We start from the raw sequence: 22570 nt of genomic DNA, 5'->3' as shown, positions 1-22570 counted from the left end.
GGGTTTCACCATGTTGACCAGGATGGTCTCGATCTCGACCTCGTGATCCACCCGCCTCGGCCTCCCAAAGTGCTGGGATTACAGGCTTGAGCCACCGTGCCCGGCCTGGTCTTTCTCTTTCTGATCTAGCGGTTACAGTGGACCCATCGCTCACTCCTTCCTAGAGACAACTTTCTTCCCTTGGCTCTTCAGGCAGCTACTCGCCTGGTTTCCTCTTCCCTCACTAGCTGCTCCTTCTCAGTTTCTCTTGCTGCTCATCCTCAGCTCCCAGAGTTGGAAACACGTCATATCATTGTCTGCCTTTCCCTTTCTAGAATGTAAAGGCCTGCAGGTTAGGGTTTTTGAGTCCTACACTGTGATGTCCCCAGGAGCCAAAACAGTGCCTGGCACAGAGTAGGCCCGGCTTATGTGTTTGGTGAAGGAATAAGTGCTTAAATATTCCCAGCCATGGGCCATTGTCAGACCTTGCTCCCTGGGAGGTCTCACCCAGATTCACAGCTTTCAATGCCTTGTGTGCTCGTAACACCCACTTTGGGCCCCTCCTTCCTGGTTCCATCCTCTTTTCCAGTTGCCCAGGTGGCACCTCTACATGGTTGTCTAAAAGATGTCAAACATCACGCCACTGCATTCCAGCTTGGCGACAGAGAGAGACTGTTTCTCAAAAAAAATGTCAAACTCAGCACATTGAAACTGAACCCCCGGTCTCCCCAATGCACCCCACCCCTAGCCTCGACAATTTTCCCTTTCCCAGTAAACAGCCCCAGCCTTCATTTGCTGTGGCCACACCCATATAGTCACCCTCTTCTTTCTCTCTGCAACCCAGCATCAGTCCAGCAGCCAGTCTTCCAAAACAAGTTCAGAGCTCACGCTGCTGTCACCACATCCACTGCTGCTACCCTACTCCAGGCTGGCTCTCTCCTGGTTCCTGAAACAAACCTAAGCTAGGTCTCCTGGCTTCTGAGCTTTGCCCGCTATGCTCTGCCCTCCTGTAGCAGCCATAGTGTCCTTGCTGAGAACACAAGTCAGATCCAGTCACTCCCCTACTCACAGCCCTCTTGGTGACCAGTGAGCCTCCTCCCAGGCTCCTGACCTCTCCCCGACACTCCGCTCCCTGTGTGGGCACTGTCCTTGCTGTTCCTGCAACAGCCAGTGTGCTCCACTAGGGCGCCCACATTTGTTCTTCCCTGTGCTGAAAATGCTGTTTCCCTACCTGTCTTTAGCTGACCCCTCACTGCCTCTGTGTCTCTGGTCCCCTGTCAGCTCTCTGCTATCCTCTCTCCTTTCCGTGGAGTACTTTTCATCTTTGTGTCTGGCCATATATAACATACTGCATTTTTTATTTGTTTATCCGATTTATTGGCTTTGATGACTAGAACGTGAAGTCCCAGAAGGCCACTGAGGCAGCTCCATTCACCGCTGTACCCCTGGCAATCTGAAGAGCATTGGGCATGTCACAGTTACTCAATAAACTATTGTTGAATTAATGAACAAGTGGAATTCAGGGTTCCTTTAGGGAGGTTATAGTTTGTCAGAGAAACAAACCGGCTTCTGGGAACACAGAATAGAATTTGGTAGGTGATAAAAATTTGGTGGCAACCACTAAGTCATTTTTAATTCCAGAACATTGCACAGCAAAATTGTACCTGTTTTCTCTGCCATGTTTTAAGTAATTGTGTCTCTAAAAACAAGATAGAAAAGGAACACACATGAGTTCTTCCCAATATAGTCGGGGCAGTAGTTGCAATCACCATTTTCTGTTTTTGCCTTTAAATGTAACGTAACTTTTTTATGTGTGTGTGACGGAGTCTTGCTCTGTCGCCCAGGCTGGAGTGCAGTGGTGTGATCTTGGCTCACTGCAACCTCAGCCTCCTGGGTTCACGTAATTCTTCTGCCTCAGCCACCTGAGTAGCTGGGATTAGAGAGATGCACCACCACGCCCATCTAATTTCTTTGTATTTTAGTAGAGACAGGGTTTCTCCAGGTTAGCCAGGCTGATCTCGAACTCCTGACTTCAAGTGATCTGCTCAGTTTGGTCTCCCAAAGTGCTGGGATTACAAGTGTAAGCCACTATTCCTGGCCCCAGTGTAATGTAACTTTTGCACATATCCCTGTTGTATGCTCGTTTTTTGTGGCTGCACGCTACCCACAGCAGCCCTCTTTTCTTTGTCTCAAGGCCTAGCTTTGCTCATTAGGAGTGGCTTCTCCATAATGCTAAGGCGGGTGCCAGATCCTGGCGATGTAGGTGTTGATGCTTAGCAGATAAAGACCCTGGCAGAAGCTGCAGTGTGGAGCTGGGCACTCACCAGGGCACTTTTCTCTGCTGTGTGTAGTCCCTCATGAGCTCTTTGGTGGGCACAGCTATGCCTTAGACTGCTTCTGGGTGTTCCCACCCCTGCACTTCTGCCCTACTCAGACAGAACCCGTTAAGCTAGGATGCCCAGTAAGCTTGAGATGAAATGGAATTGGCTGCAGGTAAGAGTTGGGGGAGAGGCACACAGCACCAGGCGTCCCTGTGCCAAAATACACACAGGAGGAAGGCTGCCTAGCTTCATCTGTCTCGTGCCTAGGGAGGCTGTGAGCCTCATTTTCTGGCTGGCAGCAGTCTTCGATCAGCCAGGAGTGGAGCTCCCTGCCATCCTTAGACTTCCCCTCATGCTAAGCACTGGGCTGTGGACATAAAGCCCTGGAAATGGGGATACAGTTTGCAGAGCTTCCAGGGAGCATCCTCATGGTGGGGTGTCTGGGGGCGTCCTGACTCTGCTCTCTGCTCTCATCCCTGCCCAGCTCCTCCTTCAGGGCTCCGCGGGACACTGGATCTCCAGGTTATCCGCGTGCGGATGGAGGAGCCCCCGGCGGTCAGCCTCCTGCAAGACTGGTCCAGGCACCCCCAGGGCACCAAGCGTGTGGGAGCAGGTGACACCCCAGACTGGCCCACAGTTCTGTCGGAATCCAGCACTACTGTGGCGGGGAAGCCAGAGAAAGGGAATGGGGTGTAGATTCTTGCTTTCCTGGGGAGGGGAGGGAGGGAGGGAGGGAGGAGGCAGCAGTGTCCCCCTGTGGCTTATAACTCAGAGCTGCCCAGCTCAGCCACCTGGTGGAGAGAGTAGAAACAGGTACCAGGGCAGGAGGGGGCTGGGCAGCGTCCATTGTTATTTTGAGGCACTGGAAAGTGTCTGCTCCTGGCCAGGCCCGAGGTCCGCGAGGGTGGCTGAGGCTGTCGTGCAGTAGGGCACTGGGCCTGTGGAGAACACCTACCCCAGTCCTTCGCTGACCCCCACCTCTCTCTGTCCCCCATGACACCCTCCCCCGCCTCCCCACCATTCTCCCTTGGCACAGTGCCTTACACAAGAGTGGTCATAAGGGGGTTTGAACTGAGTCCCACTACCTCGGGGGACGCTTCCCCTCCCCACTTGTTCAGGCTCCTAAACCAGGAAGCCTCCATTACCTCTTCCTGTCCCAACCCTGCAGAGGCCTGAGGCTGCCTGGCTGGGTGCCCCATTCATTCCCATTCTCTTTTTCATCTGTTTTCCTGTTGTATATATCACCTTTGTTGACAATAAATTATTTTTTTTTATTAAGAGTTCCGTCTGGGCCATCATTGGGGGAAGGGGTTTGCTAGCAGGATACCTGGCCACCTAGAGCAACCCTGAGGAGCAGGGGGGCTGGAAGGTGATCCTGGGGGAAGCCAGGGAGCCACCTCCCCCGAAGGTGGGACAGCGCCGGGGCAGGCTTCTCCGGGGCGGGGGAACAAGGGCTGACTTGTGCTATCAGTCACCTGCAGGCGTCTCACCCCCGCCCTTCCTCTCTGCTCTGGAAATGGGGTCAGAAGCAATTTTCTTGAACATTGTACCTTCTGGCTCACCTGGTAGGCCTCTGTCCAAAAGAGGCCACTGTGTAAGCCCAGGGGTGCTCACACCCAGGAAGCTGGGAATTATCTTGAGCTTTCTAAAGTGAAATGGTGGTAGCGAGCCTCCCACCAAAGGTGGGAAGATGCCTCTCCTCCCTTTCCGCGTGACGGGGAAGGGAGCACAGGGGTCCTAAACTCAGCCCTGCCTTGTACAGCCCTGCAGGCCTGCACCCTCAGCTATCCAACATCATCCACCCACCCCTTGGCTTAATTAAACCCAGATGTTTGCTGGATTCCCCCATTCCCTGGGCCACAAGGAGGCCACTTTGGCAGGTGTGGGAAGCGAGACCGTGCATCTCGGCACCTGTGGACAAATGTGCATGTAGGAGAAGTGGGGGCACAGGTGAGACTTGGAGGGTAGCTATTCCTGTAGGATACTGACACCGCCAAATTTATTTATTTATTTATTTATTTAGAGATGGAGCCTCGCACTGTCGCCCAGGCTGGAATGCAGTGGTGCGATGTCAACTAATCGTTGGTATTTTTAGTAAAGATGGGGTTTCGCCATGTTGGCCTCCCGATTCAAGTGATTCTCCTGCCTCAGCCTCCCGAGTAGCTGAGGTTACAAGTGCCCGCCACCATGACCATCTAATTTTTGTATTTTTTTTGGTGGAGACAGGGTTTCACCATGTTGGCCAGGCTGGTCTCCAACCCTGACCTCAAGTGATCCTCCTGCCTCAGCCTCCCACAGTGCTGGGATTACAGGTGTGAGCTGCCACACCTCGCCAACACTACCAGATTTGAGATTGACCAGGGATTTCATCTCAGGCAAGCAGGGTCCGGGCCTGGGCAGTGTGTGCTGCATGCTCACCTGATAGGGTGTTGCCATGGGCCAGCCATGTACCCATGAGGGATCTCACAGCTTGGTGGGCTCCTGGGACATGGTCCCTTCTCCCCATCTGACAAGCTCAGGAGGAGCCAAAAAATGTATAGGGTCAGCCAGGTGTGCTGGGTCCTGTCTGTAATCCCAGCACTTTGGGAGGCTGAGGTGGGCTGATCACCTGAGGTCTGGAGTTCCAGACCAGCCTGGCCAACATAGTGAAACCCCACCTCTACTAAAAATACAAAGAATTAGCTGGGTGTGGTGGCAGTCATCTGTAATCCCAGCTTCTTGGGAGCTTGAGGCAGGAGAATCGCTTGAACCTGGAGGGTGGAGGTTGCAGTAAGCCAAGATCTTGCCATTGCACTCCAGCCTGGGCCTGGGCAGTGTGTGCTGCATGCTCACAGATCTGTCTCAAATTTTGTCTCAAAAAAAAAAAAAAAATGTACAGGGTCTTTGTCCAGGGGAGATTAAAAGACGGTGAGGTATGGTGGGCAGAAGGCAGTGGCCAGGGCTTCAGGACACCTTGTACCTAGGGTGGCTTCCCCACTGCATGATGGCAGGCAGGCCACAGAACTCCCATGTCTCAAACACGGTTACCCGAAGATTGGCAAAACTTGTATCCTACCTGATAGGAAGAAATAATGCTAAAAATTTGGTTCTGCAAGCACAAATATTGCAAATGGTTTTCGCCCATCCTTTCAATCCTGTGACTTGTGTTTACATTTATGCCAGTGTGCTTTTAAAACCACACGACTGTGTTGCTGGGTGTTTACACTTGAGAAAATGTATGTAAAAGTTTGTTGTAAAATTGTGAAGCTAAATGCACCTTTGCTGTTCCATGATTAATGGCTTAGCCCTCTAGACTGTGAGCTCCTGGGCAGGGACCAGGTTGTATTGACTTTGTTTTCCAAGTGTCCTGCCTAGGGCCTGGCACATAGTAGGTGCTCAATAAATGTTTCTTGAGTGCCCTCTGAGTGTGTATTCCTGTGTGACATTTTTCTAGTGCATGCTGGTCCCTGGAGTGTGGTTCTCAGCACAGTGACTGTGGGTAGGTGACTTCATCCCCACATTGTGGCCAGTAGGGGTCTGCCCAGTCTCAGCCAGGACCCTGGGGACTTCGTGGATGTGTGTGGCTAGCAGGTGTGTGTGGCACCTCTGGACTTCCAAGGAAGAGTTGAAGAAAGTGGGACTGGGGATGGGACTTTAGCCCAGGCTAGAAGGACCTCGCTGATGACTGCCCAGGGCTTTCCTACTCCACACTGGCTTGGAGCCCCTCACCCCAGTCCTGCATCCTGGCGCAACACCAGGGAAGCTCTGCACGAATGCCAGTGGCTCTCAGGGCTGGTGGTGGCACCTTCATGTGGTGCTGAGGCCCAGCCATGCATTTGGGTGAAGAGGTTGGGGAGGAGAATGCTGCTGCCCCTGACTGCTGAGCCACACACCCGTTCTGCACTTCCCAGTCCTCCCTGGCTCTCTGAAGCCAGCGCCTCCTGCCCTCCCAGCTGCCTTCCTGGGGACCCAGGTGTGAGAGGTCTTTCTGGATCCCTAACAAGGAAAAACTTTCTGCATTCCCAATACTTCTGACACCAGTGTTAGTGGGGAGGGGTCTCCCACACCAATTCTCCAACTCTCTAGACACCAGCCAGCTGTCTTGACATTCAGTTCTGACACTACCCGGAGTTAGCACAGACCCCGCAGGTTAAGGGCTCAGTCCCAGCAGACTGCCTCTGCTTTAGATGCCAGATCTAGTCCCAGGTTGTCACCTGTACATCTGACCAGCCCAAATTTGGAAGTTTCCCACAACCCCCTCCTTAGCTTTGATAATTTGCTATAATATCTCAAAAAAATCAGGGAAGCAGGCCTGGTGCAGTGGCTCATGCCTGTAATTCAGCACTGTGGGAGGCTGAGGCAGGTAGATCACTTGAGGTCAGGAGTTCGAGACCAGCCTGGCCAACATGGTGAAACCCTGTCTATACTAAAAATACAACAATTACTGTATTGTTGGTCATGGTGGCAGGTGCCTGTAATCTCAGCTACCCGGGAAGCTGAGGGAGGAGGATCGCTTGAATCCAGGAGGCAGAGGTTGTAGTGAGCAGAGATCACGCCACTGGGGTGACAGAGCAAGACCCTATCTCAAAAAAAAATAAAAAATCAGGGCCGGGCGAGGTGCCTCACGCCTGTAATCCCAGCACTTTGGGAGGCCAAGGTAGGTGGATCCCAAGGTCAGTAGTTTGAGACCACCAGCCTGGCCAATATGGTGAAACCCCATCTCTACTAAAAATACAAAAAAATCAGCTGGGCGTGGTGGCGGCCACCTGTACAGGAGGCTGAGGCAGGAGGATCACTTGAACCCTGGAGGTGGAGGTTGCAGTGAGCCGAGATCACGCCATCGCACTCCAACCTGGGCAACAAGAGCAAGACTCCGTCTCAAAAAAAAAAAAAAGAAAAAAAAAAGAAAAAAAATCAGGGAAACATTTACTTAGATTTACTGGTTTATAAAGGATGTTACTTAGGATATAGACAAACAGGTGATGAGGGCGAGGTTCAGACAGGTCCCAAACACAGGAGCTTCTGTCCCAGTGGAGTTGGAGTGAGCCACCCTCCTGGCATGTGGGTGCTGTCACTCACTTAGAAGCTTCCCAAACCCCATTATTTAGGGTTTTCATGGAGGCTTCATTAGGCACAATTGCTCAAATCATTGGCCACTGGTGATTGGCTCAATCTCCAGCCTCTCTGCCCTGCCTGGAGGTCTCGGGTAGGGAGGAAAGTTGCAATCCCCTAATCACGTGATTGGTTCCTCTGGCTACCAGCCCCATCCTCCAAGAGTCAGCTCATTAGCATGAACTCTGAGGTGATGAAAAGAGACTTATTATGAATAACAAAAGATGTTCCTCTCTCCCCATCACTGAGGAAATTTTAAGAGTTTTAGTTCTGGGCCAGAAACCAGGATGAAGACCAGAGGCATATGTCTTTTTTTTTTTTTTTTTTTTTTTGAGACACAGTCTCACTCTTGTCACCCAGCTGGAGTGCAATGGCATGATCTCAGCTCACTGCAACCGCTGCCTCCAGGGTTCAAGCAATTCTCCTGCCTCAGCCTCCCAAATAGCTGCAATTAAGGTGCACACCACCACACCCAGCTAACTTTTTGTCTTTTTAGTAGAGACAGGGTTTCACCATGTTGGCCAGGCTGGTCTCAAACTCCTGACCTCAAGTGATCCACCGCCTCAGCCTCCCAAAGTGCTGGGATTACAAGCGTGAGCCACTGCGCCCAGCCAACATATATGTCTTCTTATATCACAGTGCTGGTAATCCTCTCTTGTGTGCAAAGCCAGGCTGAGACCAGGGAACAGTCACTCCTGCCCTCCTTGAAGAGGAACCGGAGCATGTGGGAGTGTGAATGGGAACGGAGGACACAGGCTGGGCCCCTGCCGGCACCCCAGTGGTGGAGCCGGTCTGGTCCAGGGCCTGAGACTTTCTAACAGATGCTCCTCCAATCTGTGCTTCCTGTTTCTCTGCAGAAAATGCGGCAGTTACCCTCACCTCCACCCCACACGCAGCTGGGCTGCTGTGTGGCTCAAATGAGATTCTGCATGTGGGGCCCTTTGTAAACTGTAAAATCCTGTACACCCCTGAGGTATGGTAGAAGATGGGGGCTGGGATGGGAGAGGGTCTCTGTTGGGCTTGGGGACTCTCTGCCACCAGAGTCTCTCGGGGGAGGGGGTAACCTGCTGAGGCTGCTTGCAGGTGCAGTGACAAAGGAAGGGCTGCAACACCTCCTGGGGTGTCTGCCTTCCCACCTCCCTGGAGTCAGGTCTCAGCCCAGAGCCTTCATGCCACCAAATCTGCTCAGTCTCTTTCTCCCCTAGAGGGAACACCCTCATTCTCAGGACATATGTACCAGCCTCCAAAGAAGGAAGAGGAGGCTGGGTGCTGTGACTCACACCTGTAATCCCAGCATTTTGGAAGGCTGAGGCGGACATATCACTTGAGGTCGGGAGTTCGATACCAGCCCGACAAACATGGAGTAACCCCATCTCTACTAAAAATACAAAATTAGCTAGGCCATAGTGGCGCATGCCTATAATCCCAGCTGCTTGAGAGGCTGAGGCAGGAGAATCACTTGAACCCGGGAGGTGGAGGTTGCAGAGAGCTGAGATCGCGCCACTGCGCTGCAGCCTGGGCAACAAGAGCAAAATTCCTCTCAAAAAAAAAAAAAAAACAATGAAGAGAAGCTGGGCTTTGGGTTCCCAACATTGATGTCAATGGCTTGGATCTCTTCCAGCGCCACGTCTGGTGGGGGTGGGCAGAGGAAGCAGGAGCACCAGGTGGGTGATGAGGGATGGGGTGACCACCCTGCAATGCTCAGATCCCACAAACATCCATGAAGGACCTCATAGGCAGGCACTGTGTTAGAAACTATGGGGTACGGACAGGACATCTATCCTGGTTTTATCACAGACCACCTGACACTGCACCCATTATACAGGTGAGGAAACTGAGGTACGGTGAGATGAACACAGTGATCTGCCTGCCATTCCAGAGCTAGTAAAGGAGCAGATCTGGATGGGTGGGTGGCTCAAGCCTGTAATCCCAGCACTTTCAGAGGCCGAGACAGGCAGATCACCTGAGGTCAGGAGCTTGAGACCAGCCTAGCCTACATGGTGAAACCCTGCCTCTACTAAATATAGAAAAATTAGCTGGGCATGGTGGCAGGTGCCTGTAATGCCACCTATTCAGGAGGCTGAGGCAGGAGAGTCACTTGAACCCGGGTGGCAGAGGTCCCAGTGAATCAAGATGGTGTTACTGCACTCCAGCCTGGGTCAAAGACCAAGACTCTGTCTCAAAAAAAAAAAGAAAAAGAAAGAAAAACAAGGGAAAAGGGGCTCTCACTCTTGCCCAGGCTGGAGTACAGAAGTGTGATCATAGCTCACTGCAACCTCAACCTCCTGGGCTCAAGTAATCCTCCCACCTCAGCCTCCCGAGTAACTAGGACTACAGCTGTGCCACTATGCCTGGCTAATTTTTTTATTTTTTGTAGAGATAGGGTCTCCCTGTGTTGCCCAGGCTGGTCTCGAATTCCTGGACTCAAGAGATCCCCTCCACCAACTTTGGCCACCCAAAGTGCTGGGATTACAGGCATGAGCCATCACACCTGGCATTTATTTATTTATTTATTTGTTTATGTATTTATTTATTTATATTTAGAGGCTCACACTTGTAATCCGAGCATTTTGGGAGGTCAAGGTGGATGGACCACCTGAGGTTGAGAGTTCACAACCAGCCTGGGCAGCATGGTGAAACCCTGTCTCTACTGAAATACAAAAAATTAGCCAGGCGTCTTGGGGTGCACCCAGGCTGGAGTGCAGTGGTGCGATCTCGGCGCCCTGCAATCTCCGCCTCCTTGGGTGAAGCTGCTTGAAGCGATTCTCCTGCCTCATCTTCCTGAGTAGCTGGGACTACTTGCATGCGCCACCATGTCCAGCTAATTTTTGTATTTTTAGTAGAGATGGGGTTTCATCATGTTGGCCAGGCTGGTGTCGAACTCCTGACCTCAGGTGATCCACCCACCCCAACCTCCCCGAGTGCTGGGATTACAGGCGTCAACCATTGTGCCAGGCCCGCTCAAGCAATTCACCACCTGCCTCAGCCTCTGAAAGCCTCTGAAAGTGTGGATGTTATAGGCATGAGTCACCATGTCGGGTCCAGCCTTAATTTTAAATTTAATGAAATATTTTAAATTTTAAAATATTTTTGGGAGGGGGGGTTAGGGGTGGGGAGATTGAGGAGGGATGGCATTAGAAGTGCCTAAGGTAGATGACAGGGTGATAGATGCAGCAAACCACCACCATGGCACGTGTATGCCTATGTAACAAACCTGCACATGTACCCCAGAACTTAAAGTATAATAAAAAAATTTTTTTAAATATTTTTAAATTAAAAATTTTTGATAAATTTTATTCAGATAGTAGTCTGATCACATATGAAGAACATTCAAATCATAAATCAGGCCGGACGTAGTTAGTGGCTCACGCCTGTAATCCAAGCACTTTGGAGGCCAAGGCGGGCGAATCACCTGAGGTCAGGAGTTCAAGACCAGCCTGACAAATATGGTGAAACCCCGTCTTTATCTATTAATTAAAAAAAAAAAATTTTTAAATCATAAATCAAACATAAATGTTAAAGATGAATCTTCAAACACTGTAGCCAATGATGCCACACTTGCCTCTGATCTCTGTGACATAAAACCACGTCCACACCCCAGTGGCCTCTGAAACATTCAGCGCAGCCTCCTTGACTGTGAGCTCTTTGAAGCTACCAGTTTGGGCTCTACTGACTTTTATTTTTCTGGCCCCGGATAACTCTAGGGATCTCAGCAGGATTTGGAGGAACTTGCTCAACTTTGGCGTAGAACCAAAACGTGGCCAATCAAGGCTTCAACTGAGTCACAGCAGTGTTCACCGGTACCAGGGCGGCGAGGTGATGGACACATCGGGTCGTGGTTCTAGAATGGAAAGTCTGTTGCCCGAAGGGCCCACTGAATGCCACCACCTCTCAGCAGTTTTACTTTCTGTGTATGTTTTGTTTTCATTTGTTCAGGTGGGAAAGCCTGGAATCGTCCATTTCACTCCTCTCTCTCTCATAACCCCAACCCATCCGAAAGCACATTGGCTGTACCCTTCGAATATGTCCCAAATCCGATCACTTCTCAGTACCTCCACTGCTGCTGCCTGGCCCCAAGCCACTGGCATCTCTCCCTTGAATTGTAAAATCCTCCTTGCTGGTCGCCTGGGTCTGCTTTTGTCATGGCCTTTCACTCTGTTCTCAGCCCAGCAGCCAGTTAGATCATGTTACTCTGGTGGCAACTCATCCCGCTCCCAGGAAAAACCACAGCGGTAGCCCACTAGGCCTGGTTCCCATGGCCACACACCTCCTCACTCACTCTACTCCAGGCTCATTGGCCCCTTGCTCTTCAAACAGGCCAGGTACGCTCCTCTGCCTGGTTGCTCTTCCCCTGGATGTCTAACCACTTCCTTCAAGGCTTTTTTTTTCTCAGCCTCCCAGAGTGCTGGGATTACAGGTGTGAGTCACCGCCTGGCCTCCTTCAAGTTTTTTTTTCTTTTCTTTTTTTTTTCTTTTGAGATGGAGTTTTGCTCCTATTGACCAGGCTGGAGAATAGTGGCACGATCTCAGATCACTGCAACCTCCACCTCCCAGGTTCAAGCAATTCTCCTGCCTCAGCCTCCCGAGTAGCTGGGACCACAGGCATGCATCACCATGCCCAGCTAAGTTTTGTATTTTTAGTAGAGACAGGGTTTCTTCATGTTGGTCGGGCTGGTCTCGAACTTCCAACCTCAGGTGATCTGCCCGCCTTGGCCTCTCAAAGTGCTGGGATTACAGGCATGAGCCACTGCGCCTGGCCTCCTTCAAGTTTTTACTCAAGCGTCACCTTCTCAGCAAGGGCTTCACGAACCCCCTCAATACTGTAGTTTGTCTTCTACCCCTCACTCCTGTAATCCTGACCCCCATTAGCTGGCTCTGTTTTTTTCTGATGCCACTTAATACTGACTCTTTTGTTTGTTGTGTCTTCCTCAGAATGAAAGGTAAGTTCCCCAAGGGCAGAGATCTTCATTTTGTTCACCAATCTACCTGAAAAGCCTAAAATAATAGGCTTTTGCACATAGTAGGTGCCCAATAAGGATTTGCTGAATGAATGAATACGTCTGCAGATTTAGAGAGAGGGTAAATGTGTGGCAATAATTCTTCTTTGGGGAGAACTAGGAGGGTTCCTGAATTTGAGTAGGCGAGATTTGAACTGGATCTTGAAGTGGTTCTGGAAGCTGAGGTAGGTGATGGGCAATCATCTATCAGCTTGAACAAAGGCATGGAAGTCAGAGAGCTTGGCAGCAGGGTAGGATTTAGGGAGAAGTGTGATCAGTGATAGTTGGAGAGGTTATTGCAAGGTGATGTGAGGCGGTATTGAGCAAAGTTTTGAATGCAGGCTAAAGGCTTTTCCTACAGCCAGGACCAGCTATATAACTTGTGGGGCACAGTGCAAAATGGAAATGCAAGGTTGCTTTGGTCAAAAATTTCAAGATGGTGGGCCAGGCATGGTGGCTCACACCTATAATACTAGCAATTTGGGAGGCCGAGGAAGGTGGATCACTTGAGATTGGGAGTTCAAGATCAGCCTGGCCAACGTGGTGAAACCCTGTCTCTACTAAAAATTCAAAAAATTAGCCAGGCGTGGTGGTGGGCACCTGTAATCCCAGCTACTCGGGAGGCTGAGGCATGAGAATCACTTGAACCCGGGAGGTGGAGGTTGCAGTTAGCTGAGATTGCACTACTGCACTCCAGCCTGGGCAACAGAGCATGATTTAGTCTAAAAAAATTTATGTTTTCAAGATGGTGACAGCAGAGCATTAATCCAAGCTCAGGGCCCTCCTGAGTTCAGGGCTCTCCTGAGCTCAGGGCTCTGTGTGACTGCACGGGTCCTGGGGCCATGAAGCCAGCCCTGCCTATAACCCATTAGGAAGCTGGTGATAGCTTTCTAGCAGAGCAGAGACGTTATTGGAGCTGGACTTTGGGAAGATTATTCCGACATGTCTGGTGCAGTAGGTTGGAGGGAATCATGGCAGGGAGACAAGCTCCACAGCCTTTGCAAAGCTAGTAAGGAAGAGAAAAGGATAGGTAGGGTAAGGGTCAGAGCCAAAGGGCAAAGGGATGAGGCAGGGGTTAGAGCTACAGTGACAAGCATGGAGGAGATGGAGTCTACTGAGACGAGAGTGTGGACCAGGGCGAGACTGCTGGAACATCACCAACTGCTTCCTCTCTATTTTCCCTGCTTTTATTAGAGGTGATACCAGGCAATGTGTCTCCCTTTGGCCACCAGAGGGCAGATGATTCTCAAGGATTGAATTTGGGTTGGGGGAGTGAAATGTTCTCTGTCCTCTTCCTCTCTCTTCCTCACCTCCATTGGTGTGCCTTCACCGCCTTCTTCCTCAACAGGTGGGTGCCTGAATGGAGCTGGGGTGGGGCATGGGGAACTGTGCTGGAGTCCCAGGGATTTACTAAGAGTGTGGTGATACCTGCTGCCTTAGGAAGTACTTTCATACCCTGCTAATTACATCTGCTCAGATGCCTGCTTCTCTGATGGGATGAAGGCTGGCTCAAGATGCCGGGATTTGGAGGTCAAGTAGCCGGGGACCAATCAGCAGTTTTCCCAATAACTCCTGGGTCCTCTCTGCTCCTGTGTACCTTTGAGAACCTGTTGCTTGAGCCTGGTTTCTGACTTCTGTGGGGCCTCTGCCTCCTGCCGACCTTAAGCCATGGATGGGAGGGTGTGGTTCCAACGTGTTTCAGCTACTATGGGTGAGGACAGCTTGGTCCTGGGGAAATCAGCCCAGGATACTGCCTGTCCTTCGTAACAGTGTAAGGGGAAGTGAGGGGTTGACTGCAGTTGCCAAATAGACTTCCTGTTAGTCAAGTGCTCTCCAAAGCTGAGAGGGACTTCAGAGTTCATGAATCCAATAGCTTCACTTTACTGATGGGGAAAATGAGGCCCAGAGAAAGAAAGAAAAGAAACTTTAAATACCTTATCTTGCAGAGGCATTTTAAAAGGTAATTGGAATACAGAAATGTCATTTCGAGTGTCAACGTAGGAGCGAAGGCATAGGAAAGAGGAGCCTAAACTCAGTGATGTTATGTGATCACGCAGCATTTTCTTTTTTTTTTTTTGAGACAGAGTTTCACTCTTGTTACCCAGGCTGGAGTGCAATGGCGCGATCTCGGCTCACCGCAACCTCCGCCTCCTGAGTTCAGGCAATTCTCCTGCCCCAGCCTCCCGAGTAGCTGGGATTACAGGCACGCGCCACCATGCCCAGCTAATTTTTTGTATTTTTAGTAGAGACGGGGTTTCACCATGTTGACCAGGATGGTCTCGATCTCTTGACCTCGTGATCCACCCGCCTCGGCCTCCCAAAGTGCTGGGATTACAGGCGTGAGCCACCGCGCCCGGCCTCACGCAGCATTTTCACTTGGCAGAGCTGGGGCTGAACTGCAGGGCCCTGGACACTCCCCCATCCAGTGCAGAGGACGCTGCCCTGGGCCTGCCTGGGGCCTTGCCGAGCCCTGCGGACTAGAAGCGGGATCCATAGAAGCCAAGATAGATGATGGCAAGTGGTGGATAGGAGGCAGACAGGCAGTAGACTGATTCTGCACTTGACAGGTAAGTTGATAGGCTAGATGATAAAAGGGAGGTGGGTTTTATGAGCTGACCGACAGACGGACAGAAATGCAGACAGGAAGTTGCTATGGAACCAGAGGATGCTAATCGCAGGGACGGCTAACAACCTTGTTTTGTATTTAGTCAAATCTCAAGCACGAACAGGTGACCGACGCTTCCTGTTCAAGATTTGAAAATACCCGAAAACTGACGGAAAGACACGAAGCGAATCAGACTCCGAGAGCCACCCAGGGAAACGACCGAGGGCTCGGAGGGCCTCGGGTGTTGCCGGAAATGGCCGACGACCGCCCTCAGCAGCGCGGCGGGAGGGGGCGTGGCCGGCTCAGCACGCGGAGCAGCTTCGGGTGTTTCCGGAAACTGCCGAAAGCCCTCGAAGTGGGCGGGGGAAGGCCGGTGGGCGTGGCTGGATGGTTGTGTAAGGGAGCGGAGGGGTAGATACCCGGGGTCGCTTCGTGAATTTCCGTAAACAGAGCCGAAGCTTCGTCCTCGGAATCAAGGAGGTGCGCGCGTCCCCGGGGGTTACCTTCTTCGGCTGTTTCCGGAATTCACCCGTAGTCTGTGGCCGGGAGGAGAAGGCGCGCTCCACCTCCCTTTTCTAGCCGCTTCGGATGTTTCCGGCTGCTGCCGGCGGAAAGAGCCGAGGGCCGGCGGTGGTGGCGGCCATGTTGGGAGCAGCAGGTCCGGCGGCGGCTGCCTGTGTGCCGGGCGCGGAGCAGTGCCGCTGAGGGCAGGGGAGGAGCGAGGCAGGCGGCCGGCTGCGGCGGCAGAGAGTAGGCGGAGCGGCGCGGCCCGGCCGAAGGGCGGCACAGCCCAGCCGGGGGTCGGGGGGGTGCGGTCCGGAGCCGCTCGGAGCCGGCGCGGCCTAGCCCGAGCGGCGCATCCCCGGGCTGGCGTGAGCGGCTGCCCGGCCTCCCCGCACCCCCGGCCGGGGCCCATGCGGCGGGTGCTCCTGCTGTGAGAAGCCCCGCCCGGCCGGGCTCCGCGCCTTCCCTTCCCTCCCTTCCTCCAAGCTTCTCGGTTCCCTCCCCCGAGATACCGGCGCCATGTCCAGCGCCCGGACCCCCCTACCCACGCTGAACGAGAGGGACACGGAGCAGGTAAGGAGCCCTGAGGGCTCCCTGAATTCTTTGGCTGGGCCCCTTGCACCTTGCGGAGCCTCCTCCCTCTACTCTCCTTGTGCCCCTGCTGCCATCCTGCAAGTCTCGGCTGCCCTGTCATCCGGCTCTCGACTCCGGCCCCGCACATCCCGCTTCCGAGTCCTGACCTGGGACCCACCTTGTCCTGACTCCAAGCTGTACACTTGTCTTTCTGCCAACCCCCCTTCTCCCCTCACCACCCTCCTGCGCTCTTCCGTGTCACCTCCCCAGCTTCCCTTTCTCTTCCCTTTTTCTCTCAGGGGCCTTCCTGGTCATCCTCCACCCACGCTTAAAGCAGCCACCCTCCTGCCCCTCGAATAGCAGCACCCCGCGATTTGCCACAGATCTTTGTCCACCTCTCCCTTCGTCTCTCCTGCCTTGCTTCCCCTCCGCCCTCACCGGTTCTGCTAGTCTCTGGTTATCACCCTCAGGGTCCTTGCTCTGGACTGTGCTCTCGATCTTGGCCCCTTGCGGTTCCCTCATATTTTCTACCCTCCCTCGTCGTTTTCCAAATTGTGCTCTCCCTCTTGCTTGCAACCCACCAGCTCCACCCTCATCACCTTTCCAAATCCTTCGCCTACTCTTTGCTCATCACTTTCCCTTCTTTTCTCCAGGAGCTCCCTGAATCCTGGCGCTGGCATTTGTCGCTTCCGTGTTTCCCACAGCTGTCATGCGCGTAGTTTTCCCACAGGTTGCCTTTGGGGTTCCAATCATCACTCCCTTCAGAGTCTTTGGATCCCTCTTGTTCTCTTCCCTCCGAGTTTGGCTTTTAAGTCTCTGGGCCTCCTGTTTCTCTCTGTGAATGCTCTACCAGCCTTCTGGGCTCTTCCTCCCAACGGAAAGACACTTGGCCCCACCGTGTTAACACAACCTGTTGCTCAGTCTTTTCCCGGACCTCGCTGCATCACAGTTTTTGTCTTTCTGTCTGTACACTGGAACACAAACCATGATGCCTTTCCGTGTCTTCACTCCCGTGCTTGGCACTTCTCAGAGTATCTTCCTTGCTTGTTGCCTTCCTGTTTCTCTACCCTCACCCCATCTTCCTTACTGTGCCTTTTAATCAGGGTTGCCCTTCGTCTCCACGTTAGTTTCCTGACTTCTTCATGTCGTATGTGTCCCCCACCATGCTTGGATCCATTCTGTTCCTATTGGCTAGTCTCTGTAATTCCCAGGAAGTCCAGGTGTTTTGCATGCTAGTTTCTTGAGCTACACCTCAGCCTCACGACTCTACACAGTCCCCCCTTGTCCTGGCAATCAGTGCTATGGTTTGTCACCCAAGTCTTAGTCTTTCTGGGTCATCTCACTTTTGAGCAGAGAGGCATTCACTTTCCACCCCTCCCCTTCACCGACTCCAGCGTCCTTTGCTGACTGCTCTGTGGAGAGTCCCCTGCCTGTCACACCTTTATTGGTGGAGAACTTTCCTAGGTCAAAAAACTTGACTTGAAAAAGGAGTGCATCTGCCCCAGGGCTGCTGTGCTTTTTGCCTTCTTTCCCCTCATTCCATCCTTTAGGTTTCCCTTTTACTCCCTTCTTTCTTTGTAGCCCAGTAGAGCCGTTGTCCTCTTGCATGTGAAGATTCTTCTCTGAAAAATCTTACCTCCTTTCATTTACTGTGTTTTTCTGTTTTGTCACCCTCTGGCTCTCTGCAATCTGGGCAGTTGGGAACTCAAGAGAAGTTCTAGACAGAGTTTTTCTCTGCAGGGTTGACCCTTTTATTACTTGTGGATTATTTGCTTCTGGGGGTGAAATAGGGGTTGAGAGGGAGGGATGGTTGATTTCCATTTCATCATTGGGTTTGGCAGCTGGTTCTGCATGGGACAGAGGTCTTTGGAGAGAGGAGCGTGTTCTCTGTCTCACAGTCTTTCTCTCCCTTGCTTGCCAACTGTGTCTTTCTCCTTACTGGGAATCACTTTCTCTAGGTCCTCTTGAGGTTGCTTATTCCATCCTTTTTCCTCTCACAACGTTTGTTTGAGCAGGTAAACCCTGCTTAACTAGAGAACTTCCCCAGACTGTTGATCGTGAGCTGGTAGAAGGAGGCCAAGTGACTGACTGGCACCCTCAGGCATTTGGGGAGTGCCGGTGGAGTGCCTGCTCTCTCAGTGAGGCTGGTTGGGGGGCATTGTGTTCAGCAGAGCAGAGTAGCAGACTGCCTCAATGTGGTTTCTTTGTGCCGTTTACTAAAGGTAAATGTCTTACTGCCATGGTGTTTTTCTTGTGATGCATGTGTTGATTTCCTCTCCTCTTTACATGCCTAGCATACTGCTGAGCATATAGTAGGGAATCCACCGTAGTGCATATCCACTGATTTCATGATAGCAGCAATCGGTGACCATTTTGGAATGTAAGTAAGCTCTTTGCTCTTTGCTAACTTTGCCCAGAGCAGTAGCTGTATACATTGTCATCCTGTTCCAATTATGAATTTACCCATCCTATTTCTACTCATTATGGACTTAGATTCTCCTTAGCCCTTCATACCTTCTGTTGTTCTCAGGGTAGCCAGTCACAGTATTGACTTAATATTAAGCCTCATTCCAGTAAAAGCAGGAACTTTGGAAAACCTTGGATGCACCTATTCCATTCACATTCCTGTATTTTTTTTTTTTGAGGCAGAGTCTTGCTCTGTCTCCCAGGCAGGATTGCAGTGGTGTGATCTCGGCTCACTGCAATCTCTGCCCTCCTGGTTCAAGCAATTCCCCTGCCTCAGCCTCCAGAGTAGCTGGGACTACAGGTGTGCACTACCACGCCCGGCTAATTTTTTGTATTTTAGTAGAGACAGGATTTCACCATGTTGGCCAGGATAGTCTCAATCTCCTGACCTTGTGATCCACCTGCCTTAGCCTCCCGAAGTGCTGGGATTACAGGTGTGAGCTACCGAGCCCAGCTTGATTTTTGTATTCTTTAAAACAGGAAAAAGGAGAAGCAGCAGCTCCTCAGGTCACAAGGCCAGGAATATCAAACACTGGCCTTCGAGAATAGAGAACAGATCATGCCACCAAGTGAAAGAAACCTCTTCTTGGTCCTGTTGTGATTTTAGCTAAAGTGGTCATGGAAGCTTGGTCATTACTGTAGTCTTAATGTTACTTTTTTAAAAGGGGGATTTAGCTGGGCTGATTTCCTCCCCCTGAAAGTTCTCTGTCACCTTATTTAAATTATTTAAACTGGTTTTACCAGAAAATAGGTAAACAAACACCACTGGTTGTCTCCAGTCTCTTTTCTTGCTCTTCCTCTCCGTCTTTAAAAATGTGGCTGATGAGAACCTGTTTCCAGGAGACCTTTGATCACATCTGAAACACGCAGACACAAAATATTGAAGAATAAAAATAAACCTTGCGTCGCAGAGAGTGCGAGTTTGCTGTTGACTTTGCTTATAACAGTGAAAGTAGGAGATTAAAAAAAAGTTGAGTCTGGTTTTTTTTGTTTTTTTTTTTTGAGATGGAGTTTTGCTCTTGTTGCCCAGGCTAGAGTGCAATGGCATAGTCTTGGCTCACTGCAACCTCTGCCTTCCAGGTTCAAGCAATTCTCCTGTCTCAGCCTCCCGAGTAGCTGGGATTACAGGTGTGTGCTGCCATGCCCAGCTAATTTTGTATTTTTAGTAGAGATGGGGTTTCTCCATGTTGGTCAGGCTGGTCTTGGACCTCAGGTGATTTGCGCATCTTGGCTTCCCAAAGCTGTGGGATTACAGGCGTGAGCCACCACGTCTGGCCAAGCTCTGTCTTTAAGATGGTTTTTGTAACATCTGATTCCAAATGTGCTTTTTCACAGCCACAGACTTCTTTTGCAGAAGGAGGGTTCTAATCTGGGGCTGGTAGTTTTGGGGATTCTTCATCTGTGAGCTGAGCTTTCTGCTCACTTCTTTTCCAAATGGTTCCGCTGGCCTAGAAGCTTGGCAGTTGTGAAAGCAATCAGCAAGATGACTGTTTGTCTTCAAGCCAGCAGCAGCAGTAACAGGCAAGCCTGGAGAAAGGTCCAGCTTCCAGACTTCACCTGCTTAAGTTTTCCGTAACATCTGGGGGGGGGAGGCTACTCAACTTGAGACCTGCCCCACCTCTGGGCCTCAGAAACTGTGAGAGAGGGATTAAGAGAAAACTCACCCCACTTCTGCTGCAGTGGGTAAGGGAGGGGGCTGCTGTCAGGCTTCTAGGCAGTGAGTGGCATTGTTTATTCTCTCAGTTCTAGGACAGGGAGTTTGGAAGTACTGGTGAAGAAAACTAAGTTACAAGATCTGGTAAAGAACAGCTGAACCCCTCCAAACACACCATTCATTGGACCCCAGTCTTGACTCTGGAGATGTGTGTGTGTGTGTGTGTGTGTGTGTGTGTGTGTGTGTATTTTGACGGGGGGGACGCCCAGGCTGGAGTGCAGTAACACAGTCTTGGTCTAACATTCACTTGGTCAACCTCCGCTTCCTGGGTTTAGGTGATTCTCTTGCCTTAGCCTCCTAGAGTAGCTGGGACTACAGGTGCCCACCACCACACCTAGCTAATCTTTGTATTTTTAGTAGAGATGGGGTTTTGCCATGTTGGCCAAGCTGGTCTCGAACCCCTGACCTCAGGTGATCTGCTGGATAAATATGTTTTTTGTTTTTGGTGTCACTTAGGTAGATTGGCTCAGCTAGCTAGCTTCTCACTGCACACTCTAAGCTGTTCAGCAGTGTGCCCTGGTGCTAATTCTCACTCTGTCCTTTGATTCTGGCCAAGTTGCTACCTTCTGGTCAGGAATGTAGATGAATGTTAGATCAAATAGTGTCACTTTCAGCTTGACCCTGGAGATCAGGAAGGAAGTGTTAGAGCAAGGGCTTTGAGAGTCCTTGGAGTTCATAGAATTACCATATAGTAACTTTTGGACCTGGTAAAAGTAACTTTACCTAGTAAATTATCATAATTTCTCTCTCTGGTCAGGCACCATGGCTCACACCTGTATTCCTGGCACTTTGGGAAGGTAAGGCAGGAGGATTGCTTGTGGCCAGGAGTTCAAGACCAACCTGATCAACAAAGTGAGACTCCATCTCTACAAAGATTATTTTTAAATTTAGCTGGGCGTGGTGGTGCATGCCTGTTGTCACAGCTGCACAGGAGGCTGAGGCAGGAGGATGGCTTGAGCCAGGGAGGTTGAGACTGCATTGAACTATGTTCGCACCACTGCACTCCAGCCTGGGTGATAGAGCGAAACACTATCTCAGAAAAAAAAAAATAATTTTCTCCAATTTATGGACTTCGGGAAGTAGCTAAGCAGATAGATAAAAGGCAGTTGTTGAAACTTGGCCCTGCTTCAGATTAAAATAAAGTTTACACAGGGATAACTGAATCTTTCAGACTAACCAAAGATTGGGCTGGAGATTTTTCTCAGCATAAATGTCCTAAGCAGAGTTGGTGCCTGTGAGGTATGAAAAGATTGAGACTTGTTTGCTTAAGAGGTTTGCAGGGTTAGAGCTCTTGGGAGTCAGAACTTCTCAGACTAGATTGTTTCCCTTTTGGACAGAACAACCCAATTCTCAGTGGGCATTTGATCAGGACTAACCCAGGCCTTCATGAACTCTTTCCCATTGAGCACTTAGCCACCTGGCTGGCATTTCTCTTCTCCCGGGAGCTTCCATGAGGTTCCTACATATGTATTATGTCGACTTGAATGAATATTTTATGCCTAGAGTGCAGCCAAGCCTCAGACTTTGTGGCCCATTATCGACAAATGGGGTAGTGGGTGGGCGCCACCTTTGGCCCCAGGATAGCTTCTCTGCTAAATGGACTCCCCCCAGCAGCACTTGAAGCCCATTAATGGATTGGGATGAAGTAACCTCAGCAGATGGAAAGGGTGAGGAGGGTGGTCATCGTCCTTCCCCGAGACTGCCTGATGAGGCTTTCCTACAGTAACCAGGACCAGCCTCTACTCCCTCTGCTTGGTTAAGCTGTGGATTGGAGCTGTCAGGCCTCTGCTTTCAGAAGACGTATGGAAAGGATTTGATTCTCTTTTAGCCATGGTGGGGCTGCCAGTTTCCCTACTTTCCCATCAAAGCAAAAATTGAGAGGGATGTGGAAAGGGTGGGTGGAGTTTAAACCTGGCGCTTCCTCCTTCAGAGGAAGTTCAGCAAAATGACAAACCAGATAGGTGGCTGAATTTCCTTCTCTTGACGGGAGGTTCCAGTATTTGTATGTTTTGCGCTTGAAGCCTGGATTCTCCAGGCTTTTTCCCAGCCTTCATCAAACATGAGTGAGTCACTGAAGTGTTATCTATGCATTTTCCCCCTTCTGTCTCAGCAAAGGGAAGAGTAAGCCTTTACAAACCTCATGGGGGAGGAAGTCACCCTCTTCCCACTGCTGGAGAGCCAGGCTATCCCCAGGTTAACCCTGAAAGTCCTAACTCCTGAGCAGAACATTACTGCCCCCTACCCCTTCCTTTTTGGTATAGGCCATTGAAGGTCATTGCTCATCTATTTTTTTTTTTTTTTTTTTTTTTTTTTTTTTTTT

General features: G+C 51.0%; 2 protein-coding genes across 13 annotated transcripts in view; both read left to right on the top strand.

Annotated features, from left to right (window-relative positions):
* SPINDOC (spindlin interactor and repressor of chromatin binding) overlaps positions 1-3580 on the top strand; it is a 14746-nt gene extending 11166 nt beyond the window's left edge. The window contains exon 6 of the mRNA XM_017516926.2: positions 2785-3580. Within this exon, the coding sequence (XP_017372415.1) occupies positions 2785-2996 (212 nt within the window). The 3' untranslated portion in view covers positions 2997-3580. The remainder of the gene's footprint in view (positions 1-2784) is intronic.
* An 11830-nt stretch (positions 3581-15410) lies between these two features.
* MARK2 (microtubule affinity regulating kinase 2) overlaps positions 15411-22570 on the top strand; it is a 73099-nt gene continuing 65939 nt past the window's right edge. For 4 of the 12 annotated variants that reach the window (XM_017516912.2, XM_017516920.2, XM_017516913.2 and 1 more), the window contains exon 1: positions 15413-16070. In XM_017516912.2, the coding sequence (XP_017372401.1) occupies positions 16017-16070 (54 nt within the window). In that variant the 5' untranslated portion in view covers positions 15413-16016. Of the gene's footprint in view, positions 16071-22570 lie in introns of all 12 variants that reach the window. The other 8 variants (XM_017516918.2, XM_037734373.1, XM_017516911.2 and 5 more) reach the window with 6 other exon arrangements.

The sequence above is a fragment of the Cebus imitator genome, unplaced genomic scaffold (assembly GCF_001604975.1).
Source record: "Cebus imitator isolate Cc_AM_T3 unplaced genomic scaffold, Cebus_imitator-1.0 Scaffold609, whole genome shotgun sequence".
NCBI lineage: Eukaryota > Metazoa > Chordata > Mammalia > Primates > Cebidae > Cebus > Cebus imitator.
Note: the sequence above shows the minus strand (reverse complement) of the source record. Positions and strands in the feature narration are given on the sequence as shown.